Here is a 21316-nt window from a genome sequence, read left to right on the forward strand (position 1 = left end):
AAAGCAACACCCTTTACCTAAATACAGCTGTGCATCGTTTGAAATGTTTTGACATGAAAGGTGATATGATGCTGTTTTGGTGCCAATAATGAAACAATACTTTGATCTATAACTCACCTTGAAGAATATGAACATGTTTTTCTTTCCTTTTTTCATATAAGAGCATTTAAAAAACACAAGATACACAAGAATTTTCCTAAAATAGTATAAATCTGACCAAGATTGACAGTTTTTGAAACATTTTGGTTGATACCAATAAACTATTGATGTTGGATACCCAGATCTACCTAATATAAACCTAACAGGACTCCTTAGCTGGAATCCACCACCTTCCCCTACTGGTTTACAAGAGTTGGGATCCACATATTCTGGGAATTCCACCTCCCTAATTTGCTCTGTTGTTTCTTTTTAGTCGACTTCCTTTCTTGTGTTACTTTTGTTTCTGAGCCTTTGTGTTCAAACAGCTGCACCTACGAGTACGTATTCATATTATCGTCGTAGTTACGGTGTTTTTGTTTTCTCGTCACCTTGTCGCCCATGTCGATCTTGGTGAAGCAGAAGGAGCTGAGGTGCGGGTTGGCGCCCTTCACCGCCGGCTCGATGGTCTCTCTGAACAGCTTGTCCACGAACTGGCAGATAAACGGCCACATTTGTTTCACCGTCTGAGGCAGGAGAGAGAGAGAGAGAGAGAGAGAGAGAGAGAGAGAGAGAGAGAGAGAGAGAGAGAGAGAGAGAGAGAGAGAGAAAGAGAGAGAGAGAAAATGGAGAAAGAAAGAATGAGAAAATTATTTCACATCAAAATCCCACACAGGCTCAGACGTGTTTCAGATCACTTTTTACACTCGTTAAGATTGTTAGCAGATACACCTGCAGACACTGGAGAGGCTCAGTTATACATGTTCTGTATTTGTTGTTTTATTAGATATATATTTATTGTGTGCTCTTCTATGTTTGACTTGAACTGGACCCTGTAGAGACGACGTTTCCTTCAGCTATATACAACTATCTATTGATCTTGAATACACTACATCCTAAAAAAACAGTTTCTATGTCCTTTTTTAATTTGTGGGAGAACAGACAAAATGATCTGCTGTGTCATTGGTTGACATTCATGTGGAAATATTTGGTTATAATATAAAACAGCACATATATTTGCTGTATATGTTAAGATCAGACAAACTTAAGATATGTTTGAGATCATTTAGAATCTGTGTTGCCTTTTTTTTTTGTCCACAGACAGTTTATTTTTCAACTTTACAATCATTCTTGATCATATCTCGATTACAAGTACCTTTATCAGAAATGTTTGTTTTATGTTAATAATTGGTAATATCTCCTTGACATATTTCTTCAGCTACAGAGTTCAGGCTTTATTTGTTGTTGTTTTTGCTTTGTACTGTTTGTTGTTGTATGTTTTGATTGTAATGGACTACAGATGCAAATTAGCTTCAAGCTAACTCTGGTGCAGTGCATCGTTTATGCTTAATACTGCACACTGTCCTGTTCAATAAATCAATCACAGTGATTATAATATACATGTACAATTACAATTACAGCCTCGTATAAAAGCGGCCAAACTACTGATTTTAAATTGAACCATAACATCTTCTTCATGAGACTTTTATTATAATAAAATTCATTCTTTATCCATGAGCTTAAAATCCTGCAGCCTGTCCAACAGCTTCCAGAAACTCAATTAGTCTCATTTATTGAGACAATGAGAAGGAGAAAGATCTCAGGAATGCACAAATTAAATCATAATCAACTTCCACATGAATGAACCACGTAGCCGACCGACTGTTGCTGTTTTCACTGTATATGCAAAAGATGACACAGTATAGTGTACACAAGGATTTAGTTTCCTCTAATTAACACATTAAGGTAAACACAGTATCAGCAAAAGATTATTAAAAGACAACATGTGCAGCTGATTAATAATCATGATCAAGCAACTGCATTGGGGGTTGTTTTTATCTGATAAATGTGCTGCAGACGCTATTCTGGCTCTGTAGCAGCTTTGAGTTCAAAGCATTTCTCTCCTCAGTCTATCGTCTGCTGCCGAGTGACCCATAAACACCTCCGAAGAATCTTTACAGGCTGAAAGAGGAGACGGGGTGAATACGAGTGAACAGGCAGGAAAATCCTCATCGCTGATCGTCACCTGATCACCGAGGTTCGTTGATCCCGACTTTCAGGCTCATTCACATAATGCATTAACACTTTTTTGTAATGGTGATTACGTTACATTAATCTACATGTGAATCAGTTTTGCTTTCATCAGCTCTGATGTAACGGATATAAACTGGCTCCCTGAGTATCAGGAAATCATTTCCAACAGATGTATTTTATAACTTCCTGATGGAGAAAGTGACTCAAAAATCTGCAACTAATTATTATCGTCATTGTTTTGTCTATAAAACTTTTAGAAAATAGTGAAAAATAACCGTTATAATTTCATTCATTGTGACATCTTCAAAATCCAGAAATAGTCAATATTTGTCAGCGTTTTTTCTTAAAAATTATAAATATTGAATGATTATTTTATTATCAAAATAGTTTTCGTTGATGCTCTATAAATCTGAGAGGCAGCAGGAAGAGTTTTTAGTTTGATTCAAAGACCAACGTCGCTCTAAATATTGTCTTTTTACTGTCCAGATGCTAAAAGTCGGACGAGAGAAGAGAGGAGATGATACAAATGTTGATTAGATCATCTGAGTCTTAATTATTTTCATGCACTCACAGCAATAAGCTTTATGAGGAGCAGCGAGTGAATGTCAGACGTATTTTGCCCTGAGTTTTGTCTTTCAGGATGTCTAGCTTGTTGGAGGTTGTGAGGGCAGTCTGAGAGGAAGACTGCAGGCTCATCTGTGTGTTTTTCAAGCAAAGAAAAAAAATATTTAATCTACTGCAGGCCTGGAATTAAGTCATTTTTTTGGGCAAAGCCACCTTGGACTTTCATAAATACAAATTTATTGGGACATTGCAGCCAAAATGTAGGGCAACAAGGCCGAAACCAATAGTGCAATAACAATAAGTGATAATTACATTGTATGAAGACAAAACAGTATATAATCAATAATTAGGAGTCAGTGTATTGAAAACATTTTTTTTTTAAATGTGAGCAATGCATTATATTACTTGTTATTGTTATATTTTAATGATAAAGTCTATAAATGGGTTAAGGGTGATCAAAATCAAGTTTCAACACCTGCGCAACTATTAGCATTTGAGTCTGAGATCATAGGAACAGTCGCAAAAATGACTTAAAACACTTTTTTTTACATGAGAAACTTCTCCAGGAGAAACTCAGCTGACAGACTCTTAACTGTCTCATCTGATTCTGCACCAAAGTCTAATATATCTAATCTTATCTTAATTGATAATCAAAATAAACATTCTCACACTTTCAAAATGTTGTTATATTAGTTTTATAGTAAAGGTTGAGGTTCTGTTGTCATGACGACGTCTCCAAAAACAACAAAATAATTAGTAAAAAAAAACGTATTGTAAATGAGCTCTAATAATATGAATATATGATTAGAGTGGGTAAAAAGGTATTTTGAAAAACCTGGATTTAATTTGATTATTGATAATATCAAAATAAACATATAGTATTAAAATAAACACATGAAATCACAGAAGCAGCCCTGAGAATTTATCATCCATCACTAAACCTTAAAAGGCTTTAAATCCATCGTGGTCGCTCACCGCTCTCCATCCTCAGCTAATTTAAAATGCCAGTCAGGCTGCTGTTATCACTAGTATTGATCCCCTCACTGATGAATGATGGCGTTTCTATGCTTTGAGGATGCATACATCTTTATTACCGCCCCTTTAAATCACATCTGTAAACAACAATAATAGACAAATACGACAAGACTGAAGATACAAACATCACATCAGATTCTCTTGTCGTCTACATCCATTAACTCTTTTACTGGAAGTCCAGCTGAGCGTTTCCAGTAAGTGATGCTCTTCCAGGTCCTGGTCCCTCGCTCTGTCTCTCTACATCTCTTCCTCTCCCTCCTCTCTCTCTCTCTCTCTCCTGGGAGGTGGTAGCACTGGATCGGGGTCTAGCAGAGCTCCAGATTCAGTTCCTATTTATATAACCTACCTGTCTGCCTCTGCTAGCTAACAGTCTAACTGCACCTGATGTAGAACCAGGAGATAGAAGTTAACGAGTGTGTTTATGTGAGTGTACCTTATTCAGCCACTCCACCCGCTCAACATCTGGATAATGGACCTGGAATAAGAGACAGAAAAGCAGGAGTTAAAAAAAAACAGTCCAAAACCCAGAAATATTACATTTACTATAATGTTACAACAAGGAAATGCAGCAAATTCTCATATTTGACAATAATAAACAAGAGAATGTTTGGATTCTTACTTTAAAATAGCAGCAGATTCATTGTAATTAATTGATTAATTCTCTGTCAATCGACTACTTGACTACAAGCTTGGTGTCCACTACAGCTCCTCTGACATCAGTGTAGGGGGGAGGTAGCCCCCCCTCACATGTGTACTCTGCTGCTGGTTTTGGGTCGAGACAGGTCACAGATGGATCATCATTTCTCAGACAAAGACTGAAATAGGCTACGTCTTTATCACATCCAGTTGCAACTAATTCTGTAAACAACTTTCTAACTTTATTAATAACTTTGGAGATTAAATGCTGTTTTCTTGTCCCAGTTAAAGTAAAATTCCCATTAAAACTGACCAACTTCTGCAGAAAGACTTTCCAGACAGACTTTCCCTCTGTGGTATTTGTTTCTAAATATACAAATTGCCCCCAAAATTCACACAGCAGTGGGATGATTCGACTTGATTTACGCTGAACGCTGAAGTAGAACGGCTTATTGCTGTGAGATTAATAACGGGGTAAAGAGCAAGGAGATAAAATGTCAGATCCGTAGTTACAAGACAAAACATGTTAAGAAACATCTTTTTGTCCACAGATTCATTGGGAATCATCCTTTTTCACCCTCACATGTCTTGTTTGCCTGAACTATAGTCCAAACCTTTAAAATATTTAATTTACAATGATATAAAAACAAAGAAAAGAAGCAAATCAGTACATCAGAGAAGCTAGAACCAGATAATGGTTGGAATTTCTGCTTAAAATATGACAGTTAATCAAATATTAGTGAATCAAAATAGCTGCCAATTAATTTTCTATCGATTGACGAATTGATTCATCTTATTTCAGCTTTTTTGTCACTCACAGACCTCAGTCTTTATCTATCCTTTAAAAAAAACACCACTGTGTGTTTCCCTGTGTGTGTGCAGGTATCATTTCCTGTCAAAGGGTAAATATATCTCACTGAGCAACAAATCTCTTTGAGAGCCGAGGCAGAGCGCCGACTATCCGAGAGGACCGAGTCCTCAACGCCACAGCGGGACGCAGTCTGACAGGATGTCAGTACAGCTGATGCCACAGCAGCATCAAAGCTGTTGTGGAGGTCTGGGAGTCGACTCAGACGGGCCTGTTACATAACTGACACACTGGGAGGATCCTGCAGAAACACTTCAGCCAAGACACACATGAACCCTGAACGAGCACGAGTCAATGAGGACATAACCATAATGTATAGATAAGTATGATGTATAGATTACGGTCAGGTGGACCAGGAAGGCTTTATTCTACGTAAATAATACATATTTGCCTATTAGTTTGGTCTATAAAATGACAGAAATTGGTGAAAAATGTCCAAGATGACGTCCTCAAATGTCTGGTTTTGTCCTGACCGACAGTCCACAACCCAAAAATATTCAGTTTACTGTCACAGGACACTAAAAAAAACACAAAAATATTCAGATTTGAGGAGCTGGAATCAGTGAATTTAGACACTTTTTCTTGAAAAATGACTCAAAACATTTAATCGATTGTCTAAATAGCTGCTGTTTTCTGTCAATCAACAAATCAATTAATTGACTAATAATAGCAGCTTTAGTCACTGCGAGGGTTTTCAATCCATAAACATTTCACTAAAGTCATTTACACTGGAAAAATCAATATGTCCACTGCATATCTCTGATATATTATTGTAATAAATACATTTTACATTATCTCTGGAAAACAAACAAACATGATATGTGCATTTACGTACTTAAATTGAATCAAAAGTGCTTTAAATTCATGTTTTCATTCACAATTTACCAGCTCAGTTTGAAGAGCACACTCATGGTATTTTGAAATATGTTGATTTATCATCATTAAAAGACACAACCCACAATACAAAAAGCTGAAGAGCCACTTCTAAATAATGAAAACAGATCAACAAGACACACAGCAGCCACATGTTGTCTGTGTTTCCTCAACGAGCACTCAAGGTCACTCTGTCTCACACAAACTTAGCACACGTGTCCCCGTTTGACACATGAAGCCGTCCAGGGAATACATACGACACCACGTGCGTTCGCTGTTGTGCTTCCTAAACATAAACAAACAGGCTCACGCTGATACATGCAGTGTTTTTCTAAGAGTTAAGATTCCATTTTACTATTTTTACATCACTGACAATGAGGTGTTGTTCTGGATTCTGCGAGTGGTGACAGATTTCACTGGATCAATGACCTGTTTATCTGTAAGCAGACCTTAAGTCTGGGACTGTAGAACAGGTTTAGGGAGGTAGCTGGTTGGGAAGGTGTGGCGTCTCTGTGGGATGTTGGTCGGGAAACAGGAGTGAGGTAATCCTTTAGAGATATTTGTTAAGGATGAAGGTGCAGTTGTACCATCCAGTCGCTACTTGTAGTAGTGGGCGTAACGTTTTATAATAAAACATGTTCACTACACAAGGAAAAATCACAAGTTATAGTTATATTTTGTCCCATATGTTCCAATAATTCCCTGGAAAGCAGCTGATATGTTACTGTGCATTTAGCTAAAAGTTCCTGGGAATAACGATGTAATTTGATATTTGTAAATTAATCATTTAATGAGTCTTTTAGTGAGCGTACAGCAGGTCAGCTGAACGTTAAAAAAGGTTTGTTATAAGTTTGTACAAACATACAATTCATGACTGAATGACTGATGGATGAATATTAGCATAGAAACAGTATTTAAGTTTAAATGGAGCGCTTCTTCGGAGCGGAAATTCCCTTCGTAACTCGACAACTGCTTATAAACACGACTTAAACACAACAGAACTTTGTGTTTGTGTTTTCTTTAATTAGTGCCAAATTACACAGTTCGTTCTGGGAAATGATTAGAGAAATTACACAGACGGAAAATAAAGTGTTCCAAAATTGAGTCCTTCCATCTCATCCAATCAAAGCTGCTAAAATGTAAACTACAAACGTTTATCTGGTGTCTCAGGTTTATTTTTTTTACAACTGTTGTTTAAATACCATTTCTCCATCACCACGACGATATACGACTTACAAGAAATCAAGAAATACTCGTGACACATCACCGTCTCTGTCATGGTGTCGTATCATAGCAACCGCATAAAGCAAACAGATGATGACACATATAACATAATCATCTAGAGAACAGGGATTACAATTTAGCTAAACATGTAAATACAATAGAAAATTGTTGGTAGTGTATTTTTTTAACAGTGTTTCTGTCCATTTATAAGTTTATTAAAAGGTAGAAGTCAAAGTCAAAGCTACGCCGAAGCAACAGGCAGCATCTGTTGCAACTTCATGGACATCAAAACAAAAACAACAAAAGGAATTCAAGTATTGAGCAATAAAAAGTAGGAAAGAATGACTCATCTGTCTAATAAAACAGGCAGCGACAGCATCACAATTTTCTCCCTTTTTAGGGTAAACAGCGGCCAGTTTTTCAGAGCGAAGGACTAACAGAGAGAAAAACTGAATGCAGGGATCAGAAAGGGAAATATTTAAGATAAAAGCAAGATAAAACTATATAAATATATATATGGAAGTATATGGAGTTAACAGTTAGGAAAACAGAAGTGCAGTTAAAACTCAGTAAATGAGAGTCATTGAACGAGTAAACAGGAAACAACACTTAGGTGGTACGGTAATAATGGACCAGCCCACATGACTCAGCATTGGAGACTAAATTGCCAATAAAAGTCAATATAAGCAGAAGAAGAAGAAACAAGCCTGATGCAGAGAGATACAAGAGAAGAAGAGATTCAGGCTGAAATATGAACAAAAACAGCTGGTAAGAGTTTTGGAGATTGAAACCACACTGCAAAAAAAAAAAAAAAAAAAAAAAAAAAAAGAATATAAATGATGGAGACGAGTAAAACGTGGGAACAAATTAAGACATGTTATTAGTTCCTATGATGTAAAATTCCCTATAAAAGAAGTCCACAATGTGACAAAGCAAGGAAACTGATTCATTTCCTCATTTCTCTCTTTTGAGAGTAACAATGGCTCCTGCATTTAAAAAGAGCAGAGGAAGGACAAAAGCTTTCGCCGTCAGACATTCATTCCTTCAACCCGCTGATGATGTCACCGCCAACTCTGAAAGCTCCGATAAAAAGAGCCTCTCAGTGACGGATCACTGCAGAGATTAGTCGATTAAGCAATTAGTCGACCCACGGGGAATTAATCAGCAGCTGTTTTGATATTTTGGTTAATTGTTTCAGTCATTTTTCCAAGCAAAAAAAAAAAAAAAACATTCTGGTTCCAGCTTCTCAAATGTGATGATTTATTGTCTTTTGTCTCTTAGTAACATTTTAGACTCTTAATCAGGCAAACAAGCAAATTGAAGACATCGCTGTGGCCTCTGAGAAATTGCAAATGCCATTTTTTCCACTATTTTATATCATTTCATAGACACAATAATTAAAATCGATGACATAAATGGTGTTCTTAGAACAGAGGGAGGGGGCGTTGTGACCACAAAAACAACAGGATACACCAATATAACGTGTTTAAGATGTAATCTTTCCTTTAAAATTAATAATGACGCTTTGGTGAAAGGTCAATAAGGAAGATCTCTCCCCTGGCGTTCTGTCTTTATACCACCGTGGGTGAGTTTTTTATTTCCTCTTGTTCTATTTCTCTCCGTCACTTCCGCTTTCCCACACTTCCGACGCCACCACCTGACCAACGATCTTCCGTGAAGAGATTCTGGCATTGAAAGAGGTCCAACAAAAACCTGAACTCACAGTCAGTTTAGGTCTGCAACTAATTAACCGTTTATTATCTTCTGGATTAATTGTTTAGACTATGACATGGTAAGAAAATAATGAATTAACTGCATTCAACGTTTCTCAGAGGCGGCGGTGATGTCTTCAAATATCTTGTTTCGTTTGACCAACAGTCTAAAATGTTAAGATGTTCAATTAACTGTCATGTATATAAAGGAAAAACAGCAAATCTTCACGCTTGAGAAGCTGGAAACATCAAATATTTGGCATTTTTGCTTGAAAAATGACCAAAAAATGATCAACTGATTATCAAACTAGTTACAAATTAACTTTAAACGTTACGATAGCTTTCCAAAGGATTTAAATCCTGTCTCATAGTATCTAATAAACCTACAGAAGTTATGGGTTATTACTTCCTGGATGGCGTTTTATCTGCCTGTAGCAACACGCCCGCTCCAGCACAGACGCTTGCGATATTAAATACATATTTTAATGCAGTGTTTTCAGTCTGAATCCGCCACAAACAGCAAGTGTAACAGATCTGAAGCTCGGACTTGGCTCGGCCTGAGAGCTTTCTGTAAGATTGTTTAGGAACAGGAACCAGTCGGCGATCAGTGTCAAGCTTGGAGCATCTCTTTGAGTGAATCGTGTGTGTGTGTGTGCGCGTCTCTGTGTCAAGGCGAGTCAAGTGGGTGAGACTCACAGGCCAACTATGTAACAGCTGTTTGGAAATCCTAACCTCCCTTTCCAGCCACACCCCCCCCCACCGATACAAAGCATGTGTGTGAGTGAAAGGCACGGCGAGAATGAATAATTACTGTACTGTGCTGCTGGAATTTATAAACTTTAAAGGACCAGTGCGTAGGATTTAGTGGCATATCACAGTGACGTTGAAGATTGTATCCCCCCCCACGTATGGTTGCCACGAAACTTGCAAAAAATGCAAACGGTGTTTGGTTTGTCTGTTCTGGGCTACTGTAGAAAACATGGCGGTGCAACATGACGGGCTCTGCAGAAGAGGACCTGCTCCCTATGTAGATATAAAGGGCTCATTTTAAAGTAATGAAAACACAACGATTCTTATTTTCAGGTGATTATACGCTAATTAAAACATACTTTTTCTGCCAAGTCCGTTCCGCTAGAAGCCACTAAATTCTACACACTGCACCTTTAAAGAGCAATTGACAAAATAAATAAATAAAACTGCATTTCCTGTCATCGTCTTAAACGTACGCTCTGTCACTAAACCTGTTTCTGACGGGAGGAGAGACCCCCCCCTTCCTCTCCGAAAGGTGACAACCGAAACAAGCGAGCAAATCAGCTCAATCAGCTTCCCTTCAAACGGCGGGAGGCGTTGAAAGGTGCAGAAACAGGAGACCCGTATGACGAGACAGTTGCGCCACGCTGACGTCTATATTTAGGCTCAGCGAGAGAGAGAGAGAGAGCGAGAGAGGCTGACTGTCGAGGATATCAGGATAGATTGCATTCAGGAGAGAGATAAGTACAGGAAATCTGAGTGCTCTGTCGTGCTGATGGTGTTAACCGAGACTAGATGTTGACGTTCCATAGATTTTGATATAAAATTCATTTTGTGAACATTTTTCATCAATTAGGGTCAAAGCTGAATGTATATTATTGTCTTTTATATGGTATTATGGCTGCAACTAGCAATTATTTTCATTATCTATCAATCTACTGGTTATTTTTTGACCAATCGAGTTTTGTTTTGTCTAGAAAATAGTGGGAAAATATCCGTTATAGTTCCCCACAACCCAAGAAGACATCTTAAAATGTCCAAACCTCAAAGATATTCAACTTACCGTCATGTACGACAAAGAAAAGCATTAAATCATCACTTCAATCATCAATTAAGAACCTGAAACCAGCTAATTTGGGGGCATTTTTACTTTCACCAGTTCAAACTATACAAGCTAATGCCTCTTACTGTTCTCAGTCTATGAAAGGCTTCTCAGTATTAATGTTTTAAGATTAATTTGAAAAAGCAGGATCCTTGTCCAAGAAGTATTGGCAGGCAAAACAAATATCATTAATCTACTTTGGAGTCGTTGCTGCTGGCTGGAGGTGAAACTGAAAAAAAATCTGTAATAAATCACGTTGTTGAAAACACTTTTTACTCCATTCATTATTTTTGTTGTGTTTTCACTGTAGTGAACAAAATCATTTGAATATATTTGAATGGAAACTAAATATCTGTCAGCATCGTCTCTCTTTTCTCAGCTTCAGAGTGCATAAACAAGAAGAAAAACACTGTATTTTTTTTAAAAACGCTACCATTAAAAGCTCTGCTGAGTCACTTTAAAAAGTGTATTCTAACTTAAACACATTATGACTGTGATCTCTCTCTGCTAGGAGGAGATACAGGCCTGATATCAACGATTATTTTCATTATCGATTCATCGTTTCATCCACAAAATGACCAAAAAAAATTGTGAAAAATGTCCGTAATAATTTCTTAGAGCCCAAATATCTTGTTTTGTCTGATTAAAAATCCAAAGAAATTCACTTTACTCTCATATAAATATGACACAGAAAAGCTTCAAATCCTCAGATATGAGAAGCAACCAGCAGATTTTTTGGCATTTTGGCTTTAATTAAAATGATTATTCGATAATCAAAATAGTTGCTGATTAATTTTCTGCTCAACAGATGTGAATGTAAACACACTCAAATAAAGACAAATATCAATACTAAATCTAATGGTCATCGACCTTTTTTTTTCAAACCCGACGCGGCGGATAACGAAGCAATAAGAAACGTTTTGAGAGTCGAGGTAGAAGCCGAGCGGAGCAGCACAAGGCCTTTCTGTTCCTCCACATTGTTTCCATTCTCGGCCGTGGAGCAGAGCCCCGCCCTTTGGCACATCAAAAAGAAACAGGGAAGCCCCACCCATGCCATGTCATTTGAGTACACAGAGACGAAGAGGAGGAGGAGGAGGAGGAGAAGGAGAGGGAGGAGGAGGAGGAGGAGGAGGAGGAGGGCAACAGTTACACTTTGGTTGTAGTTAGCTTCCATGTCAGTCTTTTGAAAAGCTGATGACAGAGAGACTCGGTTGCTTTAACCTTTAGTTGTGTGAAGGGAAAGGTTTAGCTGCACTTTTTCCTGCACCACCCAGCTACAGTAACACATATACACACCTAGAAATAATAATTTAGTCTATAAAAATGTCAGAAAATAGTGGAAAAAATGTCTATGCTATAATATCCCAGCCAAGGTGGACGTCTTTTAACCAACAAAGTCAAAAAACCCCAAAGAATAATCAGTTTACTGTAATTAATCACAAAGAAAAGCAAAAAATCTTCACATTTGAGAAGCTGAAATGTGAAAATACAAAACTACTACTCTAATCCTGTGGCCTTTATCATGCAGCATGTGTCAAATTTCTAGATTATTAAGGTTATCAGTCTAACCTCATTCCTCCTCGTTAAAACTGCTGCTGGAGACATTTCATCATATCCAATAAAAGCAGCCAGCAATGACCTAAGATGACCTTTGTCGCCTTTGGCCTAAATTCCACGTATAAGTTTGTTTCAAAATGACCAAACCGCCGTCTGAAAGAGGTAGCAGAACCCTTGCATGTATTTGCATTGTACGTACTTTCTCATTCAAGTAAATGTGAAGGTGTGTCCAAACTTTTGACTTGTGCTGTATATTGTTTTGGAAATTAACTTACATTTTTGGTATTTTGCAGCAGAGTTTTGTGCCTTTTTTATGGTGTGTGATAAATAAAATGTAACTCTGATATTACTAGAATTCCAGCCGAACAGATACCGGACCGATGAGGCGTATTTCATCTCATTTGAACTTTATATAAACAAATTCTGTTGTGAAAAATCAATAATATTTTAAGTCATGCATTTCTAATCAATTTATGACTTTTAAAAAGGTTACACATTCCTGTGTTGTCTGCTTATCTTCGCTCTGTTCATCACAAACTTTTTTGATTTTCCAGCTTATATGGATCAAAGGATTAGAGAGCAACGGTGTAATCGCAGACGGACACACTGGAGTTACAGACGGCATGAGAACGGAGACTGAGCAAGAGTGTGCGGCTTCTTTAAAATGCACACTGACAAAGAAAAGCATGTAATATGATATAACGTTTAAAAAAAAGACCAGGATTTTCTGAAATTTGGTACCAGAAAGTAATCAAATAATATATAAATGGGTCAAAAATGTATTCAAAACAACAGGGGGGGTCAAAAAAATGTGTTCACATCTCCTGCGATTCTGAATCGATTCACAAATGTCAAAAATCGATTTTCTAAATGTTTATTAATAACGTGATGTTGACAGAACGGATAAGGCGGAACTCGACTGTGAGGGCAGTGTAGCATGCAGACATTTAACAACGAGACTATGAAGCGTACTGTGAACTTTCTTCACCGTCACTCAGAACGTTAGCGGAGCGGAGCAGCGATCAGCAGTAACAACAACGAGAGCAGCTGACCGTCACACACCGCAGAATTAAACAACTTAAACCAACTCTGAAGAAAATAACTCGATTCTCTGTTTCACCTCAAAAACGTTGCGCCTGCTCAGCGTCTCAGACAACAATGGCTTCCCCCGCGTAGCAGAGAGGCTGCTCTCCTTTGCTGGAGACATGATGTTAATAACACAGAGGAGCACCCTGCTTCCCCCTCATTTTGTTATTCTCATACAGACAGGAGGCTGTAAGATACTTTCATATTAATTCATTCATTAATTAATGCAGTTAAAATAAAAAAGGCTGTGGACCATTTATCTTATCTGCCAGTTGTGTTTCTTATTGTATTTCAGTGGATTAAGGACACCAGTGAAGGGTTTTGGCACACAGTTTACTGGAGCAAGAGACTGAAAATAGTGCCCTCTAATTGATTCTGAAGCAAACTGGCACCAAAATATTGTGATAGTAACAGATCGGGAGATAAGCGTATCGACCCAGGGCTACAGAACAAAAAGGATGGGAATTAGGATTTGCTGCTTTTGTTTGTTTGAGCTCTGGGGAATTGTGACGGGCATTTGTGTGAAATTAGAAAATAAAGACATTAATAGACAAAATAATCAATGATGAAATTAATTGTTAGTTGCTGCCCTAATATATTTATAATGTAGCTCACAATGCAAGTATTTTAGCGTTTTCTACAAGTCAAACTGCACATAAAACTATTATGTTCAAAGTATTTGTTGTAGTGTTGTGTTTTCTACCATATATGCCGTGAAATAAACATAAAACTATTTACTAGACACAAACACACTACATTCACTGAGTAAACAGAGCATTTTAAATTGGTGTCACAAGTGTCTGAAACGCGTCTTTGATTCTAAATGCATATTACTTTATATTAGATGAGATGAAAGTTGGTCATCTGTGACTTTCACGGCCTGTTAATGAGACAGTTCCTCTACTGTATAGCTTTAAATACTCCTGACCTGAATATCAGCAAAACACGAACAACATCCCTTCCTGTAGACGCATCTTTTTGTGTCTGACAGCACTGAGTTATGCAGCTTGTCCATTTGTCTTCAGAAACATAAAACTGAACCATTACCTCAGGCATTCTTGGCTTGCTAACTCTGAGCTGCTGCCCACGCTGCCCATCAAGCCTCGTTCCAGGCACATTTGCTAAGAGGGCGAGCCAGGAAGAGATTAAAGGTTCACAACCAAAATCTATTTTTCAGTGATTATTTCAGTGATAATTACAGATGCTTCATCGCTTGACAGTGTATTGTATTGTGTTTGATTTTATAAATTAGATTTATTTGTGTTCTTCTGTCTGTCATGTCTTGTATTTGCCCATTGAAGTGCAATTCATCAATTGCTCCAAGAATTGCACCCAAAAATGAGACCTATGTTTTATCAGGACAATGAAATTCACTGAAACCACTAGATAAAAATCTACTTGTTGCTTGTTGATTTTGCAGCGCCAAAGTGTGAAATTTTTCACCCTGAAAAAGCAACACCTTTCACCACTGGCTCCAGCTCCATGGCAGCAAAAAAGAAGTGTAGTGCTGTAACAACAGTCAATTCATCTGTTCAATCTAGTAGTCAAAAATTTAATCGCCAACAATTTTGCTAACTGAAATCTCATTCAAAGGTCCAGTGTGAAGGATTTAGCGGCATCTAGCAGTGACGTTGCAGATTGCAACCACATGAATACCCCTAACCCTCCCCTTCCAGGCATGTAGGAGAACCTACGGTGGCTGCAAAACCTGCAAAAAACATGAAGGGCCTCTCTAGAGCCAGTGTTTGGTTTGTCCCTTCTCGTCTACCGTAGAAATATGGCAGACTCCATGGAAGAGGACCTGCTCCCTATGTCGATATAAAGGACTCATTCTAAGTTAACAAAAAGACATTTTCAGGTAAATATACTTTAATTAAAACATACTTATGAATATTATATTCCATTTCTGCCAAGTCTGATCTGCTAGATGCCAATAAATTCTACACACTGCACCTTTAAATCATTTATCATGCCAAAAATACCAAACATTTTGAGGACTGCAACTTGTTAAATATGATGATTTAGGACTTTTCTCTGATTTATGTTATTGTAAATTGAATATCTCATATCATGACATTTGATATATTAGTGTATATGAAGTATTTTTGGCCTGGCAGGGGTTCTCATTGGCATGGCAGCCCGCCAGACCTGTACTATTATAGGGGAAACACTGCATCCTTCCAAATCCTTCTGAATTTCACAGGTTTTCCCATCATTCCTTCCATCAGTTCTTGGGATTGTCAAGGTTAGGGCCATATGAATTATTTCATAATCATTATTCTAAAGAGTAATAGCACAGCAATCAAATTCAATAACTGACACTTGATGTATGTCAGAATATATAATTGCTTCTTAATAATAGGTTTCTAAATTTTCAGAATGTTTGATGTAATTATGAATAATTTCCACACCTAAAAAAAAAACCCCTGACAATTCATCACTTTTGTTTACACAGAAAACTGATGCCTCTGTGATGAAGAGGCTTCGTTACTGCAATCATATTTTCTGTTTACGACGATGATGATGATGATGATGATGCCAGGAAACTGTGAGAGGATGAGTGAATGGCAGGACTCCAACCGGACACAAACCCATCCCCTTTCTCATCACAGGGCATCACATCATCGCATCCATTATCTCAAAGACCTTGAGGAAAAACAGTGCTCAGCAACATCCCTGGTACCCCGAAGTAAAAAAGCTTTTCTGTAAGCAGGGACACTCTGGTTGAAAGCAGCTGTCATGTTTGCTGTGTTGTGAGTCAGAAACCTTCTCTCTTTTGTCTTAAATGCTGCATGTTTGACGCAGCCTTTGTCACAGATGTTGTAACTCACAACAACGTGGCTAATGACATTTTGGATGTGTAAACCAAACACTGTTGATTGACAGCTCTTTGTTTGCCTGATTAAAGGGAAATTCGGGAACCAGTGAAAGGATGCCAAATGATTTGCATATCCTACTGATAATGAGCAACAATCAGCAATGAACTTTGACCCCTAAAAGACTCTCAGTCTGTCCTTGTTTTCATAGAAGATACTTTATCTGCTTCACCTCTGTCACACTAACCACAAAACTCAATGATAAGAAGATCACTGAAAAGACCCTGAGTCATCGTGGTGCAGTTTCTAACTAAATCAAAACTCTGTTGAAGTGTTCACACATTATTAGGAGCCCTGTTGTATTAAAAGTGAATCCTGAGACAAGGAATGATACCCTGGGGGGGAACCTTTTTCTTTTCAGTTACAGATAAATCCCAAATTTTTTAGTCTTTTTAGACAAGAATCAGATCTCTCCATGATGGTTAAAGCTCAGCTAATCTTCCCAAACAAGAGTCCCATGATCAGCCTGATGTCCACTCATAACCACCATGTTATAATCAACCTAATGTGGTATTCAGCAAATATTCAGTAAACCTCAGTGTGGAAATTCATTTTTGATCTCCTTGACAGAAAGAAAAAAAAAACCCTAATGTTCCACTTGCTTTCTAGCATGTCTCACAGTCTTCTTCAGTTGATGAAATTTGTTCAGTTGCCTTTGAGAAGTCGATGAGAACGTGAAGACAAGGAACGCATTTAAGGATGAGTCTACACAAACAGCCAGTCAAAGCGACAGATTTAAGGCTGTATTCCTAATGTCGTGACACATAAATAGATTCTGATCTATTTGTGGATTTCATAATGCTTGGAAATTAGAAATGGGAGAGTGGAAGTGAAGTTTCCCTGCTCTGAAAAGGTTTCAAGGAGAAGTGGATCTGCGCCACAACAGGCCGAAGGAACCAATCTGCCGACAGCGAATGATACCGGTTCGCTCATATACTGCACATCCTGTGTTCACACGCCCCAATGTTCAATGTCCATTCCTAGCATGCTGGCAACTAGAAAGGTTGCCTAAAGAGCTTGTCATTATGTCAGGAGTGCAGTGTGAGCAGACAGAGAGAAGAATGACAGCTATGTGGAAGGTGTGTGTGTGGCCAGCCTGCTTCCTCCTCCTCCTCCTCCTCCTTCTCCACACCGGTGTCTCATTGAAGAACAGGAAATCCTGACTGCACACTGACAAGCAACCGCGCCGAGAGGAGATGACTACCGAACGTGAAAATTAGAGCAGGGTTTGATAACTCTCCTCTGCTTTAGCAAAGCCATCCTCGGGAGCCCCGTAGGCCCCGTAGGCTCAGAGGCCATGTGTAAATTATTTATGGATGACTCCATTTCAAGAGCCCAATGCAGATTAGATCATGGAACTGATGACGAGCTTTTGCGCCTTCAGCAAACGGTGCAGAATGTGTGACATTTCCAATGGCTATTTATGAGACCCTCATTAACAGGCAACAAAGTTTGATTCGTCCTGTGGACTAAAATGAAAGTGTCGCAGTATCAAGTGTCAAGAGACGTTGCTCTGTTTATCCCTGGCTGCTGTGATTGTCACCATACTGGCCTTCCTCATCCAAAAACCAGCGGAAAAATCTGATGTAGATTATTAATTAAAAACAAATTTAGTGATACAAGGTAAAACTTCTTGGGCCTCACATTGCTGGATATTCTTAATATTGAACTACCAAAAACGTCATTTTCTCTGTTTTGTTGCCAGCTACATTGCCCCAAAATGACTTGTTTCATAAACTCACATGAGAAAATGAAAGTTAGTAATACATTTTCATATGCTGCATTTCTCAAAACACAGTGACATGTCTCTTGGCATATCTTAAGTCTCCTCTCAACACCTCACATGCAGGAGGATGTGTGCTGGGATGTTCAGTCTGCAGTGTTTTAAGAAGAGAAACTGAACAAAATCAGTGGGAGGACAAACTAAGGTTGGATTTTGGCCATGGCAGGGAAGTTATCTCTGTCAGTCAGTTTGGCAGGCAACCAGTCAATGTTGACGTCCTTTACTTGTTGCTGGCTGGGAACACACCCAAGGGAATGTTGAGGCTTGAAACAGAGTCAAAATACATAGCAACAAGACAGTGATAATAACAGAATAGTACTCCAGAACTCACCCATGGTGGCAGCTCAGTAGTAGGAACACTTTGCCTCGCTGTTTTATCCTCATGGTCCAGGAATGCTAAGGCACGGTTTATCCTGTAGTCTTTATTGCCGTGGTTCTTCCTCCAATAGAACAACATGGCGAGTCCGATCAGAACCCAGCTGAAGCTGAACTCAAAGTATCCCAAGATGTAGATAGGGAAGATGATGGCAAAAGTCTTGGCAAATTTAATCCACATTTGGGTGACATCTGTCAGAGATGACTGCGGCTCATCGTCCAGCTCGTCCGGGGACAGAGGCGGGCTCACGTTAGGGCTCACCATGCTGTTGGGCGCTCCGGCTGGCCCGTTCTCCTTAACAGCTGGTCCCGCCGAACCTTCCGTCCTGGTCCCGGCACTGCTACTCATTTCCTCTCTGGAAAGACAGACATTTACATTTCTTGTCACTGCAAATAGAGGCCTCATTCAGCAAGACTTTTATCCGCATAGGTCAAAGGTCAAAAAATAATACCACACATGTGCTGTAGTTATACCCTCGGGAGTAAAACAACATTAAGCATGACAAAATCACAACAAGATAACTATTGAGTCCCACAAATGTACCATAAGATTTAGTGTAACCTATTACTAGTTATTTGCATTAGAGCTTACACTGAATACAAGTGTACTGACAGCACACTGCTCTGAGAAATGTGTTTGTTTTTCTTCCTGTGCACCAAAGAGCCGAATATCAACCACCAGGGTTGTTATGCCCCAAACTGTAATCGCAAATATTCTGAAAAATAACAAAAGTTGAATAACATTGTCATAAAATTTGGTAGGAAGCAACCCACATATCACTGCAAATCTTATTAAAATATTATTGTATAGCCCATGTAAAATAGTAAAGGTGCAATATACAACATTCAGCCCCACTAAATGTCAGCAAACAACTATTTGCTATGTAAAGATATAGTGGATATAGTGGTAGTCCGTTTTCAAAATGGTGGCCGGGTCACAAATTTTCTCACATTACAGCTAAACAATACACTAAAATATGTTTCTGAAAACATGTGAGGTGAGAAACAGGCAATACAGTAACAGAATCTTGAACCATATTTGATCAGCACTGTTTAGTTTGACGGTTTGTTTGGGTTTTACGTGTTTGTTTTGGTCTGAGATGCTGATGCTCTAGCGTGACATCTAGTGGGACTGAATGCCACCTTTAACATAACCTGACGTGCCAGACGGTTTGGTTCGGAAAAGGGCAGCCACTTTCAAAAAATACTTGGCAGGTGACTGGATGACCATCTGTCCATCACCGTCTTACCTTGTGTGGCAGCTGGATTCACAAGATCACGAGATAATGTGAGAATCCCCATAGGACGCTGATTGGTCCGAACCACCGGTGGTTCGGACACAAGCTCATAACTTGACGAAATGGATTCTTGCGTGATCTTGTGATGGTGTGATCTTGCAAATCCAGCTGACTCACAAGCTAACCTTTAATAATTAATCAAAAATGGATTCCACAGGTAATAGTGTGTCACCTTATAAGGCTACTAACATTACGACAAAGAAGTCCACAAAAGTTGGTAACATGCAAATTAAGTTACTGATTATATGAACTAAATTCTCAAACAGAGACAATATTAGACAAGTTTTTTTTTTTAACAATTGTATCTGTTGACACAAAAAATTCTAGTTACAAAAAATATGTTCACACCCTACATTGCATATCAATACAGTCTGCAGTCTGAGCTGTCATTCCAGTGGCTGCCCTCCTGCGTGGAGAGGATTTCGTACAAAACTCCTTTATAAAAATGTCATTTTTTTGTTACATCAATTCCTGGGAAACGTGGCATCGTTACGTATCAAACTTAATATATACTGCGAAATATTTAGGACTTATCTTCAATTCGGCATTCATCCAATACCCCTACAAACTGTTTTTTCATTAGTGTTTTAACTTTGAAAAGTGCCTCCACCGCTGTCGCCGCAATCTTCTGTCACCAAAACCAGCAGCCGCAGATAGCGACTACAAGTGTGAAGAGACTATGAAAAATTGACGTTTTACTGTAACAAGTGTCGTTTACTTTGGTCGTATGTATGCCGAATAGAAGAACACCGACTATTGAATCCAAAATAAATGTCAGTCAATGCTTACAGTAGGTACAAATCTATCTTTAAGCAAAGAAACGCTTAAATTTCTTATTTTTTGAACGGACTCAGCCGTGACGTCCTCTCCACAAACTGACACGTATCCAGCACTGCGTAACCCAAACACCAGCGAGAAAAAAAAAAATTAACTTCTTCCTCTACGCTTCTCGCGACATACTCACCGGTATTAGCCTGCGACATTCGCTCTTCCCTGGAAAATAAACTAAAATTCACTCGACAAGCCCAGTCCTCTGCATGGCGACCAGTTAAACTCAGATTACCCTCTTTCCCCTTCAGTACATCCTGCTGTGAAGACGACCAGTCCGTCTCTCAGCCAGACTGCAGGAAACTGTCATCGCGGGAAAGAGGTCAGCCTCCGACAGAGAGGACGGCCAATTATTTTTCCTAGGACGGCGAAGTCATGTCCCGCCCTACTCTGCCTCTGATTGGATAGTATTCATTGCCTTCGTTGGTTAGGTTTAGGCATGATGAATGAGATTGGTTAAGGTTAGGGTAAGAATATCAGGGTAAGCCAATAAGAGGCAGAGTAGGGCGGGTCATGACTTTGCCATCCTAGGAAAAAAATAAAACACGAACATAACGGTAGACCTGGGCGCCATCTTGCG

General features: G+C 38.7%; 1 protein-coding gene across 2 annotated transcripts in view; it reads right to left on the bottom strand.

The window, feature by feature from the left end:
- Nucleotides 1-21090, bottom strand: part of esyt2a (extended synaptotagmin-like protein 2a) — a 60955-nt gene extending 39865 nt beyond the window's left edge. For both annotated transcript variants that reach the window (XM_042428740.1, XM_042428739.1), the window contains exons 1-4: nt 20873-21090; nt 18567-18966; nt 4202-4243; nt 528-662 (exon numbers count right to left, since the gene is read on the bottom strand). In XM_042428740.1, the coding sequence (XP_042284674.1) occupies nt 528-662; nt 4202-4243; nt 18567-18959 (570 nt within the window). In that variant the 5' untranslated portion in view covers nt 18960-18966; nt 20873-21090. The remainder of the gene's footprint in view (nt 1-527; nt 663-4201; nt 4244-18566; nt 18967-20872) is intronic.
- Nucleotides 21091-21316: the final 226 nt, after the last annotated feature.

This window comes from Thunnus maccoyii, chromosome 12 (genome assembly GCF_910596095.1).
Source record: "Thunnus maccoyii chromosome 12, fThuMac1.1, whole genome shotgun sequence".
NCBI lineage: Eukaryota > Metazoa > Chordata > Actinopteri > Scombriformes > Scombridae > Thunnus > Thunnus maccoyii.